Genomic DNA, 20869 nt, shown 5'->3' with positions numbered 1-20869 from the left:
AAAAGCAATCCAAAGAAAACAGAAGGATTCTCTCTCTACAAGTGAAAATCAAGAATGCTTGTGGACATCCAGAACATACACTAATTCAAGAGGCAGAAAAGTCTCCACAAGTTGGAAACAACAGCAGCAGCTGCAACTTCTACTGCAGGATGGCATCTGGTCCTCTGCTCTTTTCAATACATGGTCATTTTTAGCGGCATCAAGGTCTTGAGCATACACCTCCTATATGGCACCTCCACTTGATGTGCAGCCACAGTTTTTCCTTATCCAGTTGGTGGTGATATCAGATGGATGGCCTGGCTGGTAGGCTTAAATTCGGGGCTGATCGAGAGAATGGAGCAAATGGCAGGAGCTGTGTTTCTGCCATTAAATTGCTTACATCACTAGTCAGTTGTAACATGGCCTTAGGTATTCAGTATGCAAGCAAGGACTTGGCACTGGCATGCCTATATCCGAAATGGAGTAAGGCTTCATGCACATGACAGTCGTTTCAGTCTGCATCTGATCTGCATTTTTTTTTAATGGGGCCGCAAAAGATGTGGACAGCACGCGGAAGTGGCAGCATGCTCACAGCCGGGATCTGTGTTTTGCGGATCACAAAACACTTACGGCCTTGTGCCAGAGAAATAAATAGTTTGGTACACAAAGAGTAACTGCAATACCACTGCTTCTGTTCTAAACTCCCCAGCGAGTATTCCCCAGAAATCTTAACATCTAATTACTAGAGTGTTTGGAAAAAGTATTCCTACTTCTTAAACGTTTCCACATTACACCCACAAACTTAAAACATATATTTTATTGGGATTTTATGTGTTAGACCAATACAAAGTAGCAAGTATGTGTGAAGTGAAAATGATACATGCTTTTAAAAATGTTTAATAAGTAAAAATGTGTGGTGTGCATTTGTATTCCCCTCGTACTCTGATACCCCTAAATAAAATTCTGTGTGATCAATTGCCTTGAGAAGTCACCTAATTAGTATATGGCGTCCACCTTTGTGTAATTTATTCTCAGTATAACTACAGATGTTCTGTGAAGACCTCAGAGGTTTGTTAGAGACCATTAGTGACAGCATCATGAAAACCAAGGAACACACCAGACAGGTCAGGCATAAAAGTTATTAAAAAAATCCCAAGCTCTGAACATCTCATGGTGCACTGCTCAACCCATCAACCGAAAATGGAAGGAGTATAGCACAACTGAAAACCTACCAAGAAATGTCCATCTACCTAAACTGACAGCCAAGGCAAGAAGAGCATTAAATAGAAGAGGCAGCCAAAAGACCCATGGTCACTCTGGAGGAGCTGCAGAGATCCACAGCTCAGGTGGGATAATCGGTCCATAGGACAAATATTAGTCATGTACTCCACAAATCTGTCTTTTATGGAACAGTGACAGGAGGAAAGCAGTTCTGAAAGCAAGCCATAAGAAGTCCAATTTGCAGTTTGCCACAAGCCATGTAGGAGACACAGCAAACATGTGGAAGAAGGTGCTCTAGTCAGATGAGACCAAAGTTGAACTTTTTGGCCTAAAATGAAAGCGCTATGTGTGGCGGAAAACTAACACTGCACATCATCATGAACACACCATCCCTACTGTAAAACATGGTGGTGGCAGCATCATGCTGTGGGGATGCTTTTCTTTAGCAGAGACAGGTAAGTTGATGGGAAGATGAATGGAACTAAATACAGGGCAATCCTGGAGGAAAACCTGGTAGAGGCTGCAAATTACTTGAGTGGGCCAGAGGTTCACTTTCCAGCAGGACAACAAACCTAAACATATAGCTAGAGTTACAATGGAGTGGTTTAGATAAACATATCCATGTGTTAGAGTGATGGAGCTTGAGCTATTTTGCAAAGAATAAAAGGGCAACTAGATGCGCAAAGCTGGTAGAGACATACGAGGGGTGTTCAATAAGTTATCTACCTGAACATGAAAACATTTTCTAAGAAAATTGAACTTGCTACTTATTAATGTAATCCCCCTTGACTTCAAAACACTTATTCCACTTTGCCTCCATTGATCGGATGCCCTCAGAATAGAAGGAGACTTCTTCCTGCTGCAGGAACCTTGTTACCGCCTCTTGACTGCAGTATTATTAGGAAATTGTTGCCCATGCTAAAATTTCTTCAGGTTCTGAAAGAGAAAGTAATCACTGGGAGTCAGGTCTGTAGGGTGGATGGTTAAGCTCCATGAAGCCACATTCTCCGATAGCAGTTTGTGATTTGCGAGACTGACGCATGGTCGTGAAGCAGCAACACACCTGCAAACAACTTCTCATGGCGTTTCTCTTTGATTGCCTCACATAATGCCTTCATTGTGTCTCCAGTAATTGTTGTCTTGTGTCGCATGAATGCCAGTAATAAAATGCCTTCTGTAGCCCAAAAACTGTTGCCATAATCTTTCCCGATGATTGCTGCACACAAAATTTCTTTAGAGTTGGTGATATCTTGTGCTTCCATTGCATGGACTCTAGTTTGGTCTCAGGATCATGATAGTGGAGCCATGTTTCTTTACACATAATAATTTGAGAATAGAAGTCGCCTGGATTTTCTCTAACCATATCTAAATTCTCTTGGCTAAATTGCTGGCGGCAAGTTTTTTTGCTCAGGCATCAACACTCGTGGCACCCACCAGGAACTGACCTTTGATATTAAAGCATAATGAATTATACTGGAAACTGTGCCAACTGAATTGCCTAATTCATGAGCTATAATACTGACTTTGACCCGACGATCTTCCAAAATCATGGCCTCCACTTTACCGCCTATTTCCTCTAAAGATGATTCGTCCTGAACAGGGGTCATCTTAAATTGATTCCCTACCCAATTTAAACTGCTTGGCCCAAAATTTTACTTTGTAGTAGGAGGGTGTATCATCACCATATACAGCAATCATCATTTTATGGATTTCTTTCGGCTTCTTTTCTACCTTTGTAAGGAATTTAATCACAGAACGAAGCTCCAAATCCCTCTCTTTCTTTGTAGATCCGCACTGTACTGCACTTGCCATCCTGTCACTTCCAGTGCTTTCATCAGACTGAACTGCTACTGTGTGTGTGTTGCATGTCCAGACATCTCAACCTGCACAGCCAACCTCAACTAACACTGACGGAACATGCTGGGGTAGATAATTTGTTGAACACCCGTCGTACCTGAAAAGACTTGCAGCTGTAATTGCAGCAAAAGGTTGTCCTTCAAAGTATTGACTCAGGGGGGCTGAATACAAATGCACGCTAAACTATGTATCATTTTCTTTTCACTTCACACGTACTTGCTACTTTGTGTTGGTTTATGACAAAGTTCCAATAAAATTCATTTAAGTTTGTGAGCGTAACGTGAAAAAATGTGGAACAGTACAAGGGGTACGAATACTTTTTCAAGGCACTGTATGCGTGGATTTACATATATGTGCATTTACAATCACTTTATGGCATTTGAATGTTAGTTGCAGTTTATGTATGACTGATCCTCTAATGTATTTATTATTCATTTGATAGTTTTATACCGTTTCACATCTACTGTAATTACTTTATTGATTAAACACATTCATATGCTGTTTGGATGAACTCAGACTGCTAGAGAAAGGCCCCAAAGAGTACAGCTGGAACACTGCAGATATGTTCCACTTTTGTTAATTACTTGCTGGCAAACAGACCCCATGAACACACAAACAAATATAAAAGTTTACATCATGTAACTTTGGAAGCAACAAGTATTTTCACCGAAAAAAAAGCAGGAAAAATGCATCCTTGTGCCCAAAATGCTTGGCAGGCAAAGTAGACAAAATATATTAACTCATTGTGGCAGTTTCCCTTTTAAAGGGGATTGACATGAAACAATCTCTTTTAAAAGATATAGCCAATATACTCAAAAAGTAGACTAAAAGAACAGATTTCTACATACCCATTCATTATTTCCTAAAAACTCATGTACACATATGAAGTTACAGTTTCACTTTTTGTAAAAACATTGGAAGTTCTGCCTGCTGCCATGTAAAACCATATTGTTTCTGTGAACAGAGATGTATGTGTACCATGTGCACTATTTGAGTTTGTGCCATGTTTGTTGATCTGTAAATGCATGTATCTCACAACTCTACTCCCACTTCCTACAGATTATGAATATATACATATGAATCTACAAAAGGAGTTATTCATACATTATCCAAATTGTAAAACGCCCGGCGCCAAGTTAGTACACTCACCGTGGCGTGCCATCAGAGAGGCTCTGTTCACTAGATGAAGACGATTCGGTTCTGGATTCTGGGATTTTCTCAGAGCTCTTCTGTGTTGTATTTGGCATTTTTTTGACCTTTACAGACTTCTTTTTCTCACTATCACTGTCATCACTGCCTTCCCCCAAAATGTCATCAACCTGAAAAACAAAGTTTTTAAAGAGGATTATAACCAAGCCTGCCTCTCAAAGAAAAAAAAAACCAAAAGGACCCAACAGTGACATGGCGCGAGTAACTTCCTGTTCTTGGATTGGACTCCTACCATTTCACACAACACAATTTTCCAACAGAACAGTCAGCAGTACAAAATACAAACTAGTTGCTAGTTTGCACGTCATCAAACCATTTAAGGCTACTTTCACACTTGCGTTTTTGCTTTCCGTTTGTGAGATCCATTCAGGGCTTTCACAAAACAGATCAGTTTTTCCCCTAATGCATTCTGATTGGAAAAGGATCCGCTCAGAATGCATCAGTTTGCCTCCATTCAGTCACCATTCCGTTCTGGAGGCGGACACCAAAACGCTGCTTGCAGCGTTTTGGTGTCCGCTTGACTAAACTGAGCCAAACTGATCCGTCCTGGCACACAATGTAAGTTAATGGGGAAGGATCAGTTTTCTCTGACACAATAGAAAAAGGATCCATCCCCCATTGACTTTCAATGGTGTTCAAGACGGATCCGTTGTGGCTATAGAAGACATAATACAACCGGATCTGTTCATGACAGATGCATGCGGTTGTATTATTGTAACAAAAGCGTTTTTGCAGATCCGTGACGGGTCCGCAAAAAACCCTAGTGTGAAAATAGCCTAAAGGGAGTCTCACCAGTTGAAGAAAAAAAATAAATAAATAAAATAAAAAATAGTAAAAAACTGTCCATTTAAGAGCATCCGTTTTCTGGATTAATTTAATTGGCTTTTCTTTAAAGCGTCAGTATATATTATGCAATCCCACAGTGCCCTCAGTATATATAGTGCCCCCCCATAATTCCCCCAGTAGTTATAACTGCCCCCAAAATGCCCCTAGTATATAAAATGCCTCCACAGTACCCCAGTATATATTTTGGCCCCCTTAGTGCCCCAGTACCTATAATGCCTAACAGATAACGTTACCACAGGCACATGTGGAAACACTTGCTCCGCACTGGAGGCAGCAGGACCTAATGCTCCCAATGTGATCATATGCAAGAACCTGGCCGTGTCAAACAAGGAGAGGGAAGAGCTGACAGAGGAAGCAGGCGGCTTGGGCCTGTCCACTTTGCACTTAACAGCAGATTTGCATATGTATCAAAAACAGCCTTTTCTCTGTTCATCCATTGAGAATGCTGCTGAACAGCTCAAACTGCTGATCCGTGTCCCCTCTTGTCTTCGACAGGTTACTCCCTCCCAAAGCCTACTCCCCTGCTTACTCCTTATTTCTCCTCTGCATGTGACCCTTCCGCTCACTCCTCCTTCTTTTACATGACCCGCAGCCCTGCTCACTCCTCCTTTTTCTGTAGTCACTCTCTCAGCTTGCCCTTCTCCTCTTCCATAGGTCGCTCTCCCCCCTGCTCGCTTATGTCTCCTCTACATGTTGTTGTCTCCTCCTCCTCCTGGGTTCTCCCTGACCGATCACTCCTCCTCCCGCAGACTGCTCCCCGTCTTTACAGGTTGATTACTCTTCCGTCTAGTTTCTCCCTATTTCTGCTCTACATGTACAGGTCGCTCACTCCTCTTCCTGGGCCCTCCTGTCTGCTCACTCTTTTTTCCTCGTGCAAGTTGTTCCCCCTCCTTACTTCTCTTCTACAGGTTGCTCTCTCCTCACTCTTCTTGGTCCTCCCTGCCCGATTACTCCTCCTCCCGCAGATTGTTCCCTATTTTTAATCCTCATTTCTCTTTTGTAAAAAAAAAAAATAATAATAATAATAATAAGCTTTTTTTCCAGAAGGAAGCAGCAGATCAGCAAGTGCAAGTTAAAATTAGAAGAGCTATCCATACAAGACACACTATACCTGGTTTAGCTGTAGATTTCCTGGTGATAAACCCTCTCTAAACATACGTAACTGTAGCAGCAAAATGTAAGCTGGATAAATACTTTCAATGGTTTTCTAAAGAATACACTCAGGAAAAATATAAAGCCAGAATATGCATATTTTATGCTCAGGACTGCAATTTGTCTTTTCGATTTAATGAGAACACCCATCCGTATATATCTGACTAATCAAACCTTTGCAAGAATGCGTGTAATAAGTTGTTCAGCACCCCGCTGTAAGAAAAGACAATCATCTCAGTTGGGTTTTCACATTCGCAGAGGTGAAGCTGGAAAGATTGGAACATTTTATTCTTACACTGTGCTTTCTTTAACGGACTAAATTCAAATGTGTGCATCAATGGTTCTGGATAACAGATATAGATCTGGTGAGCCATGTATCTACAAGTGGGAATGGAGCGCCAGGTCAATCATAAGCATAGCTACGCCGTTGATCTCAAAGCCGAGTGTAGTATCCAATCTCTGGCAGTCCTAGAGTTTGAATGAAGTAGTACTGCTCATCCACGAAGGCTACTCCATTCATACGGGATAATGGGACCACCATTCTCATGAGCGGTTGGAATAATGTGCTCTAAATGTAATACCCCTCTAAATACATCCATTCTTACTTTCACATAAGGCATTGGTGGATCGTTTCAGATATGTGACTAAAACATTTTTCTGACAGTTAAAACAAGATAGTGACTAATAGTCACCAGTTTCCAATTTGTTTTTATTTTCTGCTTGCCTATTTTTCTTCTATTTTCTAAAAAGGATTATGGGGACAGCCATCTTGCCCGAGCTGTTCTTAACAGCAGATATGGTTTACAGCCACCATAGGTTATAGACACAATGGACGAGAGGGGACCTCACTGGACTTTTATGGGAGTTTTCTAGGCCTTCTCTGTGACCTGAGCAGAGGCCCGGAGGGAGTAGGTAAACTATGATATCACCTATTGTGGGTGGTGGATCCTGTGTTATCTATACCTAGGTGATATCTGTCATTCTAATGCGGTCTGCAATGATACGCAGATAACTGCAGTAAAATGATCGGTACAGACAAACTGGTTCCTCTTAGGCTTACAAAACGATTGAACCAGCGAGAAATTTACAGTTTGTCGTCGATTGCTCGCTTGTTCATTACTTTTAGATGGCTCGCATGATTTAACGATAATCGGCTGGTGTAAAAGGTACCTTAAGACAGATAAAGCAAGTCCTTACATATAACAGTCACCAATAGATACTGGAAGCTGTAAATGACTCTGTATGATAAGGACTGGAGCTTCTTCAGGGTCCTTTATAGCACACAGTGTAGCAGAAAACTAAAATGGAGCAGCTCCTCCGGGCACAGACAGAGGGCAGTAAAGGAGATGTACCACACTTTACTGTAAAGAGGAGCTACTATATACCCAATACAGGCGTTTTACTAGAGAAATAGACATGTTGATTGGTGGGATCTGAGTCGGAGACATTGTATGTTCAGTCTAGTTTCAAGTTACGATGGCCCAGGAAAGACCATTGTATGTTGAAAAATATTGTATTCTGAAGCCATTGTATCTTGAGGGATCACTGTAAATCTGCAAATCCACAAAACTCTGGTATGTAAGTGCACATGGCAATGCTAATGTGTTAGTATTGAGATGCAAAGCTGAATTTCCTATATTCTTTAACATGCAGGTGACCTTTAAAACAGTACGTTACGCTCTTATGTTAAAGTAATTATAGCTACAATTCTGATTTAAGATGGTGCTATGAATATAAACTGAATTCATTGAAAACCTATTTAACATCATAATATGACACCATCATCACTTCTCATAAAGCATACAGACAGGTATTGGTATATATTACTGTTAAATACACCGATTACAAAAGTAAAGATTTCAGCTCACGCTGCAGAGTAGATCCTTTTAATATGTAAATTATGAGATAAAAAAAAACAGCAGCAGATAAAGAATTTGCTGCACAATGAAAATGAAACTGCAATTTGTAAATTTGTATGCAGGTATATGCACATATATTACTTTCCAAGGTAGGCTTTTTGACAAGACATGAAATATGGGACACATTTATCAAACCAAACATGGCAGAAAAATGAGTTATGAAAAACTGTGGCATATTTCTTAATGTGAAATTTGGAGCACCTTAGTAGACACGTTAGACACTTTCTTCCCTACCTCTTGGCTGGCTTACTTTACACCAGTATTTTGCACATCATTAATAAAATCAGGCACATTTTAGAAATCTTGGCTATGACCCTTTTATTAGACACTTTTCAAAATGGTCTTGGAAGATGCAAAGATGTCTAAAACGCATAACAAATCTGGCGCACAATGTGTACTTGATACTTTCTGGTGCAATTAATGCAGAATTCTGGTGAATTTTGCTTCGTAAATCTCCTATATGGTCTTCACCAAAAGGGTCAAAACATATTCCACAAATGTAAGGTTATGCACATGGGAAGGAAAAATACATGTCACCAGTACATACTAAATGGTAAATCACCGGGTAACACTGACATGGAAAAGGACTTAGGAATTTTGGTGAACAGCAAACTAAGCTGTAGAAACCAGTGTCAGGCAGCTGCTGCCAAAGCCAATAAGATAAATGGGTTGCATCAAAAGGGGCATAGATGCCCGTGATGAGAACAGAGTCCTACCACTTTAAAAATCACTAGTCAGACCATACATGGAGTACTGTGTACAGTTCTGGGCTTCTGTAAACAAGGCAGACATAGCAGAGCTGGAGAGGGTCCAGAGGAGGGCAACTAAAGTAATAACTGGAATGGGTGTACTACAGTACCCTGAAAGATTATCAAAATTAGGGTTATTTCTAATAACTATGTATAAATATATCAGGGGACAGTACAGAGAACTCTCCCACCATCTATTTATACCCAGGACTGTTATGAGAGGACATTATCTGCGTCTGGATGAAAGAAGAAGGTTTGTACACAAACATAGAAGAGGATTTTTAAAAAAACAGCAAACTAAGCTGCAAAAAACCGTGTCAGGCAGCTGCTGCCAAGGCCAATAAGATAATGGGTTGCATCAAAAGGGGCATAGATGCCCGTCATAAGAACATAGTCCTACCACTTTACAAAATTGCTAGTCATACCACACATGGAGTACTGTATACAGTTCTGGGCTCCTGTGAACAAGGCAGACATAGCAGAGCTGGAGAGGGTCCAGAGGAGGGCAACTAAAGTAATAACTGGAATGAGGCAACTACAGTACCCTGAGATTATCAACATTAGGGTTATTCACTTTAGAAAAAAGACTGAGGGGAGATCTAATTACTATGTATAAATATATCAGGGGTCAGTACAGAGATCTCTCCCATCATCTATTTATCCCAAGGACTGTGACGAGGGGACATCCTCTGTGTCTGGAGGAAAGAAGGTTTGTACACAAACATAGAAGAGGATTCTTTACAGTAAGAGTAGTGAGACTATGGGACTCTCTGCCTGAGGAGGTGGTGATGGTGAGTACAATAAAGGAATTCAAAAGGGGCCTGGATGTATTTCTGGAGTGTAATAATATTACATGTTATAGTTACTAGAGAGGGGTCGTTGATACAGGGAGTTATTACAATACTGATTGGAGTCGGGAAGGAAAATTGGCTTCTACCACACAGGGTCTTTTTTTTTTTTTGTCTTCCTCTGGATCAACTTGCAGGATAACAGGCTGAACTGGATGGACATAGTTTATAAGGCTGAAAAAAGATATGTTACTTATATTGTAGAGTGTCCAATGGGTCAGGTGCTTTCAGTTTCCTCAAAAGCCACTGCTACAAGCTCACAGAGCCCGCTTTAAAATGTTGACTTGACAGTATCGGCTCCCTTGTTCTTTATTAATGGTTCCCAACATTTGTTGAAGTGTCGTTGTGGGCGTTATTGCTGTCTTGTGAACACTCACATAAAAGTGATGCACCAGGTATCACTTAGTCATACAAAAATGAGCGTCTACACTTGCCAATCGTGCCTTCAACAGCTAAAGGGGTTTTCTTACGTCCCCTTCCTTCCAAAGGACGTTAAAACAATGGAGAATTTTTTATTTTTTTTATATTCCCATACCCGCTGTTTCAGGTCCCTAGTCAAGTGGATTTGATGATATCACATCCACAATCATGTTGACAGCTGTGGCCATTGATTGGCCTCAGCAGTGAAGTGCCCCAGAGACGCATGTGACTGGAGTCTTAACGGGGATTGGTGCCTCATCGATGGAATGGAGAAGCTTTGCTGGTGCTCACTAATATTGGGGAGGGAAGGGGGTCGGACACCCCTTTAATCCTCTCCTGATTTACAGACATGGCCTCTGAGATCAAGGTGCTGTCTTGACAATTGGCCATTGTAAAGTAGCCTTTACTTTTGAAAGAAAAAAAAATGAAATAGAAAAAAAATGTTATTACATTTTTTATTTATATTTTTTTCATTTATATGGCGCCAACCTATTTCTCAGCGACGTACCGTACATTCATGTTCATTAGGTAAAACTGATGTTTAATTACTCGATTCACCATTCAAATGTGGGCGTAGATTTTCCTTTTTTTTTCATACATTTTAGAGACCTATTTTTAGCACGTATCATAAAACCTCAGCATACTCACATTTTCACGCAGGGTGAAACACATACATATATATAAAGATAAACGTTACCAAATGAGATGGTGGGTGTAAAACTGCAGAGAGGAGAAAGCAGCATAAAAGCCATTAATTATTTTGTGAAAGCATTAAAATACTGTAAACCAACTTCAATAACAAGGTTATGTTTTAAAATGAAACATGCTGTTCCTCGGTTATTCAGCTATTTTTAGGCCCAGTACAAATGTAGGCACTCAAAAGTGCCACCACGGGGCACATAAGTAGTTCTCATTATTACCCACTCTATGCGTGGTCAAATGTTCTGTACTGTACACCCAGAGCAGAAGGCGCCCCTGCTGTGGACTCTTTGTGCAGAACACCTAGGTGAGCTGTCAAGACCGGCAGATAAAAGTACCCGGAAATCATAAAGAGGAAAAAAACATAAAAAAAAAAAACAACAACAACATTAAGCCCGAAGGGCTCAGCTTTCTAAAGTAGGGGAACATTAAAATTGTGAAGGCTAATTGCTGAAAATCATAGGCATATACACATCAATTTTTCCTTTCATTCTCCGAACAATTACTTTCTCAGGAATGTAACTGGCATGTACGGCAGCTCCTACATTATAGAAAGTTGCAGAATTACAGAGGCCAGGAAATTCTGTCACTCAGCAGTTTGCCTCCGCTGCTTTTGACAGAACAGCCGTACAACTACAGGGAAGGAACTTCGGAAAGGATTCACGAGTAGAACTTCTAATGAAAATTAAAACAGAGTTTCTCTCCGACATGGATAGTCTTCTAGATTCAATATTCCCAATTAGAAGAGTGACTAAAATTTGATGGTGGCAAGCTTTTTAACATCGAAACCAAAAGGTTTAGGGCATTTAGGTACGAATCTAAATTATAAATAAGAGTTCTGAAATCTCCAGTCTTAGAGACCACAGAGATCTAGTCACCAATAACTTCAATAGGAAACAAAATTACTTAAAGGGGTATTCCGGTTGAGGCAAGTGATCTATCAACAAAATAGGGGTTAACTATTAGATCACTGGGAGTAACACCGCTGGGGTCTCAGTGTTCAGCTATTTCTGCAAGTTCCATAGAGAAGAATGGAGCAGCAGCATACATATCCAACCTGGCAGTAGGGTTCCCACCAATCTAATAGGATAGGGCATACTGACTTGTCACAACTGGAATATCCCTTTAGCCCCTGCCCGACATCCGCCGTACATGTATGGCAGATATCGGGTCTTTGAAGATGGCGCCTGCTTGAAGTGAATGGAGCTGAAATTACACCTGCTTGCTACTGCAATGTTGATGGCAAGCAGGTAAAGAGAAGGCAGTGCTCGCACAGGCGCTTCATTCTCCTCAAACAACTGATCGGCTGGGGTGCCAGGACCCGGATCCCAAACCAATCTGATCTTGATGACCTATACTGAGGATAGATCTCAATACAGGGAACTGGACAACCCCTTTAACAAAAGAACAAATACAGATATGCACTAAGAAAAGCGATCGTGGTAACCGAGGAACAGGTACATCGCTTTCTGCATGGACTCTTGTGTAACACATACAGCGCCACAGGACGCCTGATGTTGTTCCAACATATTAAAGCGTAAACGGTACTTTTGACATCAGCGGTATGTAAAATATTTGAAGGCACTCAAAGAGATGAACTGCAAAAGTATATAGTGGTGAATATACTGACAACAAGAACTGATCCATGAAAAACAGGTTGTGCCCAACAATAAGATTGGTTTCTATAAAGAAATTGCAAATGTGGTATGTTACGTTACTAATGCTGCTGATAAAATCTATCCGGATTTTGCAACAGCATTTGTTAGTGTACCACAAAAGCACCTTGTACAGAAGATACAAATGCAGGGACTAGGGAGCCACGTACGGACGTGGGTAAAGAACTGTTAAAAGGCAGCTTAAGTGGTACAAAATCACAGCATAAAGTCAGCAAGGATCTGTGTTGGGAGCAGTTCTTTTATTAATGACTCCCATTTTTGCTGATACAAAACTCTGTAGGATACTTTAAAACTCTGCTCGATTGCAAACTATTACAAAAAGACCTTGATGAGCTGGCAGCACAGGAAAGAACGTACTGATAAATGTACCCAGGCCACAGTACTTGTATCACTGTATCTACATTAAATGGGATAAAACTGGGAATAACAGACCAAATTAGTATTACGGTCATGTACTGGGATTCGGAATCTCTAAAAATGAAATCTGTTTGATACTGGTTAGACCGGGTTTCCCTGGTAGAGCAATCCAGGGGACATAGACAGTATGCCAAAAAGCCCACGGTCAGCAGTCTATGCTTCGCTACTCTCCATGCTGCCCGGCCCTGTCCTCTGCCGCGAAACCTAGGACATGTTCTATCTTTGTTCACATGAAGTCAAGGGGTCCGCAGCGCGATGTGAGGTGCACAACGCTGGTGCCTGTGTTTTGCAGATCCGCAAAACAGAAACTGCAGTGACGCGGGCTTGTGAAAGGGGCTTGACGATAAAAGAAAAAAAGCTGTAAAACTAAAAATTCTAATTTTCTGCCATAACCTTTACAATAAAGATTATTTTACAGGTCTCAGGGAGGTTTGACCCTCAGACCTTCTGTACGATAAACAGCTACCTTACCCACTCCTCCATAGAAGAGGTCTGTTGGAAAGATGGGATTTTTAGGTGTCTGATAGTATTGCTGTTTTTGAATTAAATAACCCAGAACAGCATTTGATATCCCTGTAATCATAATAACCCATACAATATGGTGATTGGTGAACAGCATAGAATGTCCAGGAGAATGAGCAGACCACCACCCTGAGAGGCAAGGTCCCTGATGAGGTCATGTCTAAAGGGCAGATCCTTACAAGCCTTGTCACACCTCAGATGTAGATGTGATGTCATCAGAATAGAGAACCAACACTGTGGTAAACGGCCTGCGAGTATGGAGTGCAGGAAAAGAGGCCTTACAGATAAACAATCACTATTTGTAAGCGATAATGCATTGTTTTCTGTTAATGGACACTGAAAATTGCAAAACCGGAATACCCCTTTAAGTAGGCTACCAGGTACTTTACAAATACTAGCAGATACAAACATACATCGCTTCTGAAAAAAAGGGCTAGATGCTTATCTAATACCATTGACATTGTGAGCCTATCGTATGCAGTTTGGAATCTGCTCCTAGTTTCAGGAGGTGATGTCTTTGTGCCAAGGATACGATTGCGTCCACTAGCTCATGAATCCGCACATTCCTGGGCCGATCCCCCCTTCTGCTCATGAGGGTCTCCTCTCCCTTGTACTGACAAATGGAAGTTGATGGCTCCAATTTCCTGCTCTCTCCCCTGCATGTTCTCTCCTCTCTCTCTAAACAGGGCCACAGAATGTAGGATTCACACCCACCCACCCGCATACTGTGAATGCTCTTTTCCCCATCTAGATTATGGGTTAGTACAGCCTGTATGACCTTACTTTTCTCAAGACTTGGATGCGATGATTCTTCTGAATAGTCTGATCTGCCTTGTATAACCTCCTTCCTCTCGTTGCTGCCACTTTCAACAATGAGACAAGAAGGGATAGAGAACAAAGTACCCACACAGCAGATTACTAACAAGATCTATGCAAGAAGAAGCAAAGCTAGCTATATGAAGGAACTGCACAGACTCTACAGCAATACAATGGTAGGACAATTTTAAGACTATTTAGAAACAAATGAACAGAATAAAAAAATCACTGTAAATGTCCATAGCTTTTAATGCAATTTATCAGCAGGAAACATAAGGTTTGCATATAAAGTACCATAGCAACACTCCCAAATATGACTGGACTCTTACTGGCTGGGGACAGAGGAGGCACACTCTTAATACAGTAACTCAGTTTAACAAATTGGAATAAAAACGTGCATTTAATTTTGACAGCCTGATGCCAACTATTTAATGCAGTTTATCGTCAGCCACCGTAATTTGCCAATAAGGATTCTGACTCACATAAACATGTACTCACATTTATAATAAAAGTGTTAGCCAAAATGCAATATCTGATGAAAGTCTATGCTAAAAATAACTGTCCCATTTTAAGACATGGAACAACCCTCACTAGATTTTCTTTCACAGCTTGTTGAAATGTAATTTTGGCTAATGTTATCATCTCATGGGTCACAATACTCGTTAGCAGGCAACATGAATCATTTATAATACAATTTTGCCTTCTAAAAACCATATGCAAAGAACACAGAATACATTGCTATTTGATCTGTTTAATGGCAATATGGATATACACTGCTCAAAAAAATAAAGGGAACACTTAAACAACACAATGTAACTCCAAGTCAATCACACTTCTGTGAAATCAAACTGTCCACTTAGGAAGCAACACTGAGTGACAATTAATTTCACATGCTGTTGTGAAAATGGGATAGACAACAGGTGGAAATTCTAGGCAATTAGCAAGACACCCCCAATAAAGGAGTGGTTCTGCAGGTGGTGACCACAGACCACTTCTCAGTTCCTATGCTTCCTGGCTGATGTTTTGGTCACTTTTGAATGCTGGCGGTGCTTTCACTCTAGTGGTAGCATGAGACGGAGTCTACAACCCACACAAGTGGCTCAGGTAGTGCAGCTTATCCAGGATGGCACATCAAAGCGAGCTGTGGCAAGGAGGTTTGCTGTGTCTGTCAGCGTAGTGTCCAGAGCATGGAGGCGCTACCAGGAGACAGCCCAGTACATCAGGAGACGTGGAGGAGGCCGTAGGAGGGCAACAACCCAGCAGCAGGACCGCTACCTCCGCCTTTGTGCAAGGAGGAAAAGGAGGAGCACTGCCAGAGCCCTGCAAAATGACCTCCAGCAGGCCACAAATGTGCATGTGTCTGCTCAAACGGTCAGAAACAGACTCCATGAGGGTGATAGGAGGGCCCGACGTCCATAGGTGGGGGTTGTGCTTACAGCCCAACACCGTGCAGGACGTTTGGCATTTGCCAGAGAACACCAAGATTGGCAAATTCGCCACTGGTGCCCTGTGCTCTTCACAGATGAAAGCAGGTTCACACTGAGCACATCTGACAGACGTGACAGAGTCTGGAGACGCCGTCGAGAACGTTCTGCTGCCTGCAACATCCTCCAGCATGACCGGTTTGGCATTGGGTCAGTAATGGTGTGGGGTGGCATTTCTTTGGAGGGCCGCACAGCCCTCCATGTGCTCGCCAGAGGTAGCCTGACTGCCATTAGGTACCGAGATGAGATCCTCAGACCCCTTTTGAGACCATATGCTGGTGCGGTTGACCCTGGGTTCCTCCTAATGCAAGACAATGCTAGACCTCATGTGGCTGGAGTGTGTCAGCAGTTCCTGCAAGACGAAGGCATTGATGCTATGGACTGGCCCGCCCGTTCCCCAGACCTGAATCCAATTGAGCACATCTGGGACATCATGTCTCGCTCTATCCACCAACGTCACGTTGCACCACAGACTGTCCAGGAGTTGGCAGATGCTTTAGTCCAGGTCTGGGAGGAGATCCCTCAGGAGACCGTCCGCCACCTCATCAGGATCATGCACAGGCGTTGTAGGGAGGTCATACAGGAACGTGGAGGCCACACACATACTGAGCCTCATTTTGACTTGTTTTAAGGACATTACATCAAAGTTGGATCAGCCTGTAGTGTGTTTTTTCACTTTAATTTTGAGTGTGACTCCAAATCCAGACCTCCATGGGTTGAAAAATTTGATTTCCATTTTTAAATTTTTGTGTGATTTTGTTGTCAGCACATTCAACTATGTAAAGAACAAAGTATTTCAGAAGAATATTTAATTAACTCAGATCTAGGTTGTGTTATCTTTTTGTTCCCTTTATTTTTTTGAGCAGTGTATAATAATTCATAAAGCAATGACTCATCTTTTCAGGTAAAAAAAAGGATTTCAAAATTCTGTATTACTAGTCTAAATGCACCTTAGGCCTCTTGCACACGACCGTATGGCTTTTTCAGTATTTTGCGCTCCGCAAAAAAATACGGATGACCTCTGTGTGCATTCAGGTTTTTTTGCGGAACGGAACAGCTGGTCCCTGATAGAACAGTACTATCCTTGTCCGTTATGCGGACAATAATAGGACATGTTCTATCTTGGAACGGAATGGAAAAACAGAAATACGGAAACGGAAGGCATACGGAGTACCTACCATTTTTTTTGCGGATCCATTGAAACGTATACGGAACGCAAAAAACGGAACGTAAACTGAAAAAACGTTCGTGTGCAAGAGGCCTTAAGTTGACAAAGTAAAATCAAAGAATCCTCGAAACACAGGTCTAACATTAACGTGGTCCACCAATCAGGAACACCAAAATTATATGCACATCAGTACCTATAGGGCAGCGATGCTCAACCTGCGGCCCTCCAGCTGTTGCAAAACGACAACTCCCAGCATGCCTGGACAGCCTACAGCAGGGCATGATGGGAGTTGTAGTTTTACAACATCTGGAGGGCCGCAGGTTGAGCATCCTTGCTATTGGGGATAATTACCAGCAGCCTGAACAAATGATGAAATATCTCAGACTACCTGTAACTATATTGTGGTCACAACTCCTCTCCTTTGGGAGATATAGGTGTTAGAAAAAGTGTCTGGAGTGATAGCAGCTGAAAGTAATCATGTGATTCTAATTTTGTTTTAAGGCTTAAATTGTTAGCTTAAAAACAAGATTCCCAGCCCAACACACACAGATTTAAAGCCTGGAGGAGCTGACTGGTTGCAGGGAGGAAAAAAATAATTCAAAAAATGATATAAAATTGGCAACATTATAATCGGAATGACCCACAGAAGAAAGTTATGTTATTTATAACAAACCGTGAATGCCATAAAAATAAATCCAACAAAATAATAATAAATTTGCATTTTTTTTATATTTCCTCCTAAAAATAAAATAATAAAAGTTATTTAATACAGTATATGAACCCCAAAATGGTTCCTAAAAATTCAAGGTCTCATACAGCTAAACTTAAGAAATAAATTATGAGCGCCGTAACACAGAGGGGGAAAAAAATGTTACTGGTCCTTAAGGCTAAAATTTGTTATTTACTAAGGGGTTAGAAATTAACTTGTGTCCCCCGAGTTGTGTGCCAACTATATTTACTTCACACAAATTCAAAATCCACAATAAAAAAAGTGACATTTTTGGGAGGGTTTTCCAATTTTAATGTGACTGTAAGGGGAAAGAAGTGAGAACTATCTCCTGACAAGGGACAAAAACATAAGAGATCAAAACCAAATTGTCAAAACAATGTGGATATTAATATGTATATTTTATATGGTACTATACATACAAAAGATGAAAAATCACAATAATTTACATTCTATCACAAAAAAAGTTGCGTTTTTCTTCAGCACAGTGGAGGAGAAACAGAGATTTAGGAATTAGTGTTCGGTGCACTGGACAGTACACTTGAATTAACATTTCATCTGAAATAACTTCTCACTTTGGAGTGGTTGAGACTGTAATTAGTCTGGGCAGTTTCACCTACCACAGATTGTTCAGGTCGCGTTCCCTTCCATTGCTGGTAGTTAAGTAAAGATTGAGTGCAACGGTGCAAATCAATATAAGACAGGCAGAATTACTCACACAAATTAATAAGCACGACTCCCAATGTCTCATGACACACACATCAATACTTACCTTCCAGAAAAAGTAAGCGTACAACACATAAAAATGTCAGCTATCTAGTTTGTATTCTCATGGAAGTCTCAACACAAATGGTGAAATTGCATCCAGAAATGAATTACTAACTATATGATGGCATCGAGAAAACAGAATTGTCCTTTATTATATCAATCCTGGAAAGGAGGGTGGTGGGCAACTATACGCCAGAACCAAAACCCATTACACCCTACTTTGCTTTTGTTCTCCCTATGATGTGCTAGCATTCTTCGGGGCAGGGAGATTAGGCACCAACTATCGGACAGAAATGTATAGGCGGTATCCCCTCGCTATTAATAATATAGCGTCAGCACTAACCAGAACTTGTGGCAATAAAATTGCAGCAAAAAGCAGCATGGACATCTAGAATTTAGGGGGTCATTTATTTAGCTAAACCGCCGACTTTAATGAACCCCTATATCTGGCAGTGGATCCGCCTAAGTTATGAAGAGGCGCCGGCCTCTACCAAAGCAGGGCCAGCCCCTTGCTGCTCAACGAGGCTGTTTTTTTTTTTATAGAATTTGATTTGTATAAAAATCGATAGTTCTTCTCTAGCAATTTTTTATGGCTGCCCAAGAACAAGAGCTTGATTTGGCACAAGACAAAGATAAAAGTGGTGGAAAGGGTTGATTTAGTGCAAGACATTGTCATTTTATGAATGGATTGAATATTTTAATATAACTTTTGCTGAGGTACAGATTGCCAATCCACTAAGACACACTTTTAGATAGGTATCATGTTAACGATTGGGCTTACCTCTCTGTCCATGCTCTCCAGGTCCTCTTTACAAAGAGTATACAAAGGCATAGATTCAGACATGCTCGGCTGGCGCTTTCTCCGGGCAGGGCCAGACTGCTCCTCCTCGGTACTCTCCGTAGGCAACTCTTCATCATCAAACATTTGCTCTTCATGAGGCTGAACTACTCTGTCAACAGAAACATATTCTCAGATTTAGACAAGATGCTGCATGCCGTAATCTCAACACACTGTATGCGTTTCACCTGTAGGATAAAAAAAAAGGGGGGTTGTGCCAAATGGTCATGCTCGCAGGACACGTACTGTGACACTTGACAAAGGGCTGAAAAATCAAACATGACCCTTCACCTCTGCATCACGTGTCTGGTTAGATTTATTTTGGTAGTTTCAGTTATGGTTTTTCATTGCGCAGATTTTTTTTTTTTTTCTTCGCACTTGATTTGCTAAACATATTTTAGAAAAAGGAGGTGAAAAACCATAAAAACCCTGAAATAATTCTTCATTTCACTTTGACAAACTGAAAAATCCCAAGACAAACCTTTTCCTTTACCTTAGCAAATATCACTCTTAGGTTCCACAAAGATCTCCTGTTCTGGCGGCTGGATTACACGGATGGACATTCATAATCTGTCCATTGCAGTGGCTGACCCCCCCTCACCCCGGCAAGACCATCAAGGAAAGCGGATCCTCCACAGGCTCTCCCAGCTGTTTTACAACTTTAAATCCTGCACAGGTGGCAATTTGCATGCTAAGTGTCCCATGCAGACAGCCATTTTTTTTTTTTAGAAAGCCACAGGTTTGTGTGTGAACATACCCTAAGGTACAAATACAATACCAAAAAGCGAAGTGTCACAAACTCCTGATGGTTAGTTAGCAGTGTAGAAGCACAAGAACAAATGGTAATATTTCATTTATGTCTAACTGACCCACCCAGTGACTTAAAGGGGTTATCCGATAATTAATATTGATGACCTTTCAGATCGATGGGGGTCCGACATCCTGGACCCCCTGGATCAGCTGACAGACGAGGCTGGCGCTCCGTGAGCACTGCTGCATCTTCCTAGGCCTAGTTGCAGCTCATCCCCTATACAATGTCCGCTGCTGTGTTGAGCAAATCGAGCTTTGGATCCAAGATCAGTAGTCAATTCGCTCTAAATGCTGTAGAGATCCATCTTTGTACAGTATTCATACGTATGGCCTCAGGTGAAGGAAATTCGTTATCAACGAAGTCTCGCGGGATTTCGGTGAATAACTTCGGGATTTGATTTGTGAACTTGAAAACCACTTTAAAACTTGGATCCGAAGTCGGCTTTAGTACCGGAGGTACCAGCCGGTACTGAAGCCGACTTCGCATTCCTGTTTTAAAATGGATTTCAAGTTTAAAAATCGAATGCCGAAGTGATTTGCGAGACTTCGGTGATAACTAAATTTCAGTTCGCGGGAGTCCATACATTTTAATGCTGTATAGATCCTCCATACAGCATTAAAATGAAGTTTTGAGGGAATCGACTTCGGATCCGAAGCTCGATTCGCTCAACACTGCTGAGCTCACAAGAGGTCCGGTGAGCGCGGCAGCTCCCTGAAACAGCCAATTGCGGGGGTGCCGAGACT

At 41.4% G+C, this 20869-nt stretch overlaps 1 protein-coding gene across 1 annotated transcript in view; it reads right to left on the bottom strand.

Moving 5' to 3' along the window:
* CTDP1 (CTD phosphatase subunit 1) overlaps positions 1 to 20869 on the bottom strand; it is an 83836-nt gene that overhangs the window by 11389 nt on the left and 51578 nt on the right. The window contains exons 11-12 of the mRNA XM_040433499.1: positions 19259 to 19427; positions 4207 to 4376 (exon numbers count right to left, since the gene is read on the bottom strand). Coding sequence (XP_040289433.1) covers positions 4207 to 4376; positions 19259 to 19427 — 339 coding nt within the window. The remainder of the gene's footprint in view (positions 1 to 4206; positions 4377 to 19258; positions 19428 to 20869) is intronic.

Source organism: Bufo bufo, chromosome 5 (genome assembly GCF_905171765.1).
Source record: "Bufo bufo chromosome 5, aBufBuf1.1, whole genome shotgun sequence".
NCBI classification, from domain to species: Eukaryota; Metazoa; Chordata; class Amphibia; order Anura; family Bufonidae; genus Bufo; species Bufo bufo.
This window is presented reverse-complemented; position numbering and strand designations above follow the sequence as displayed.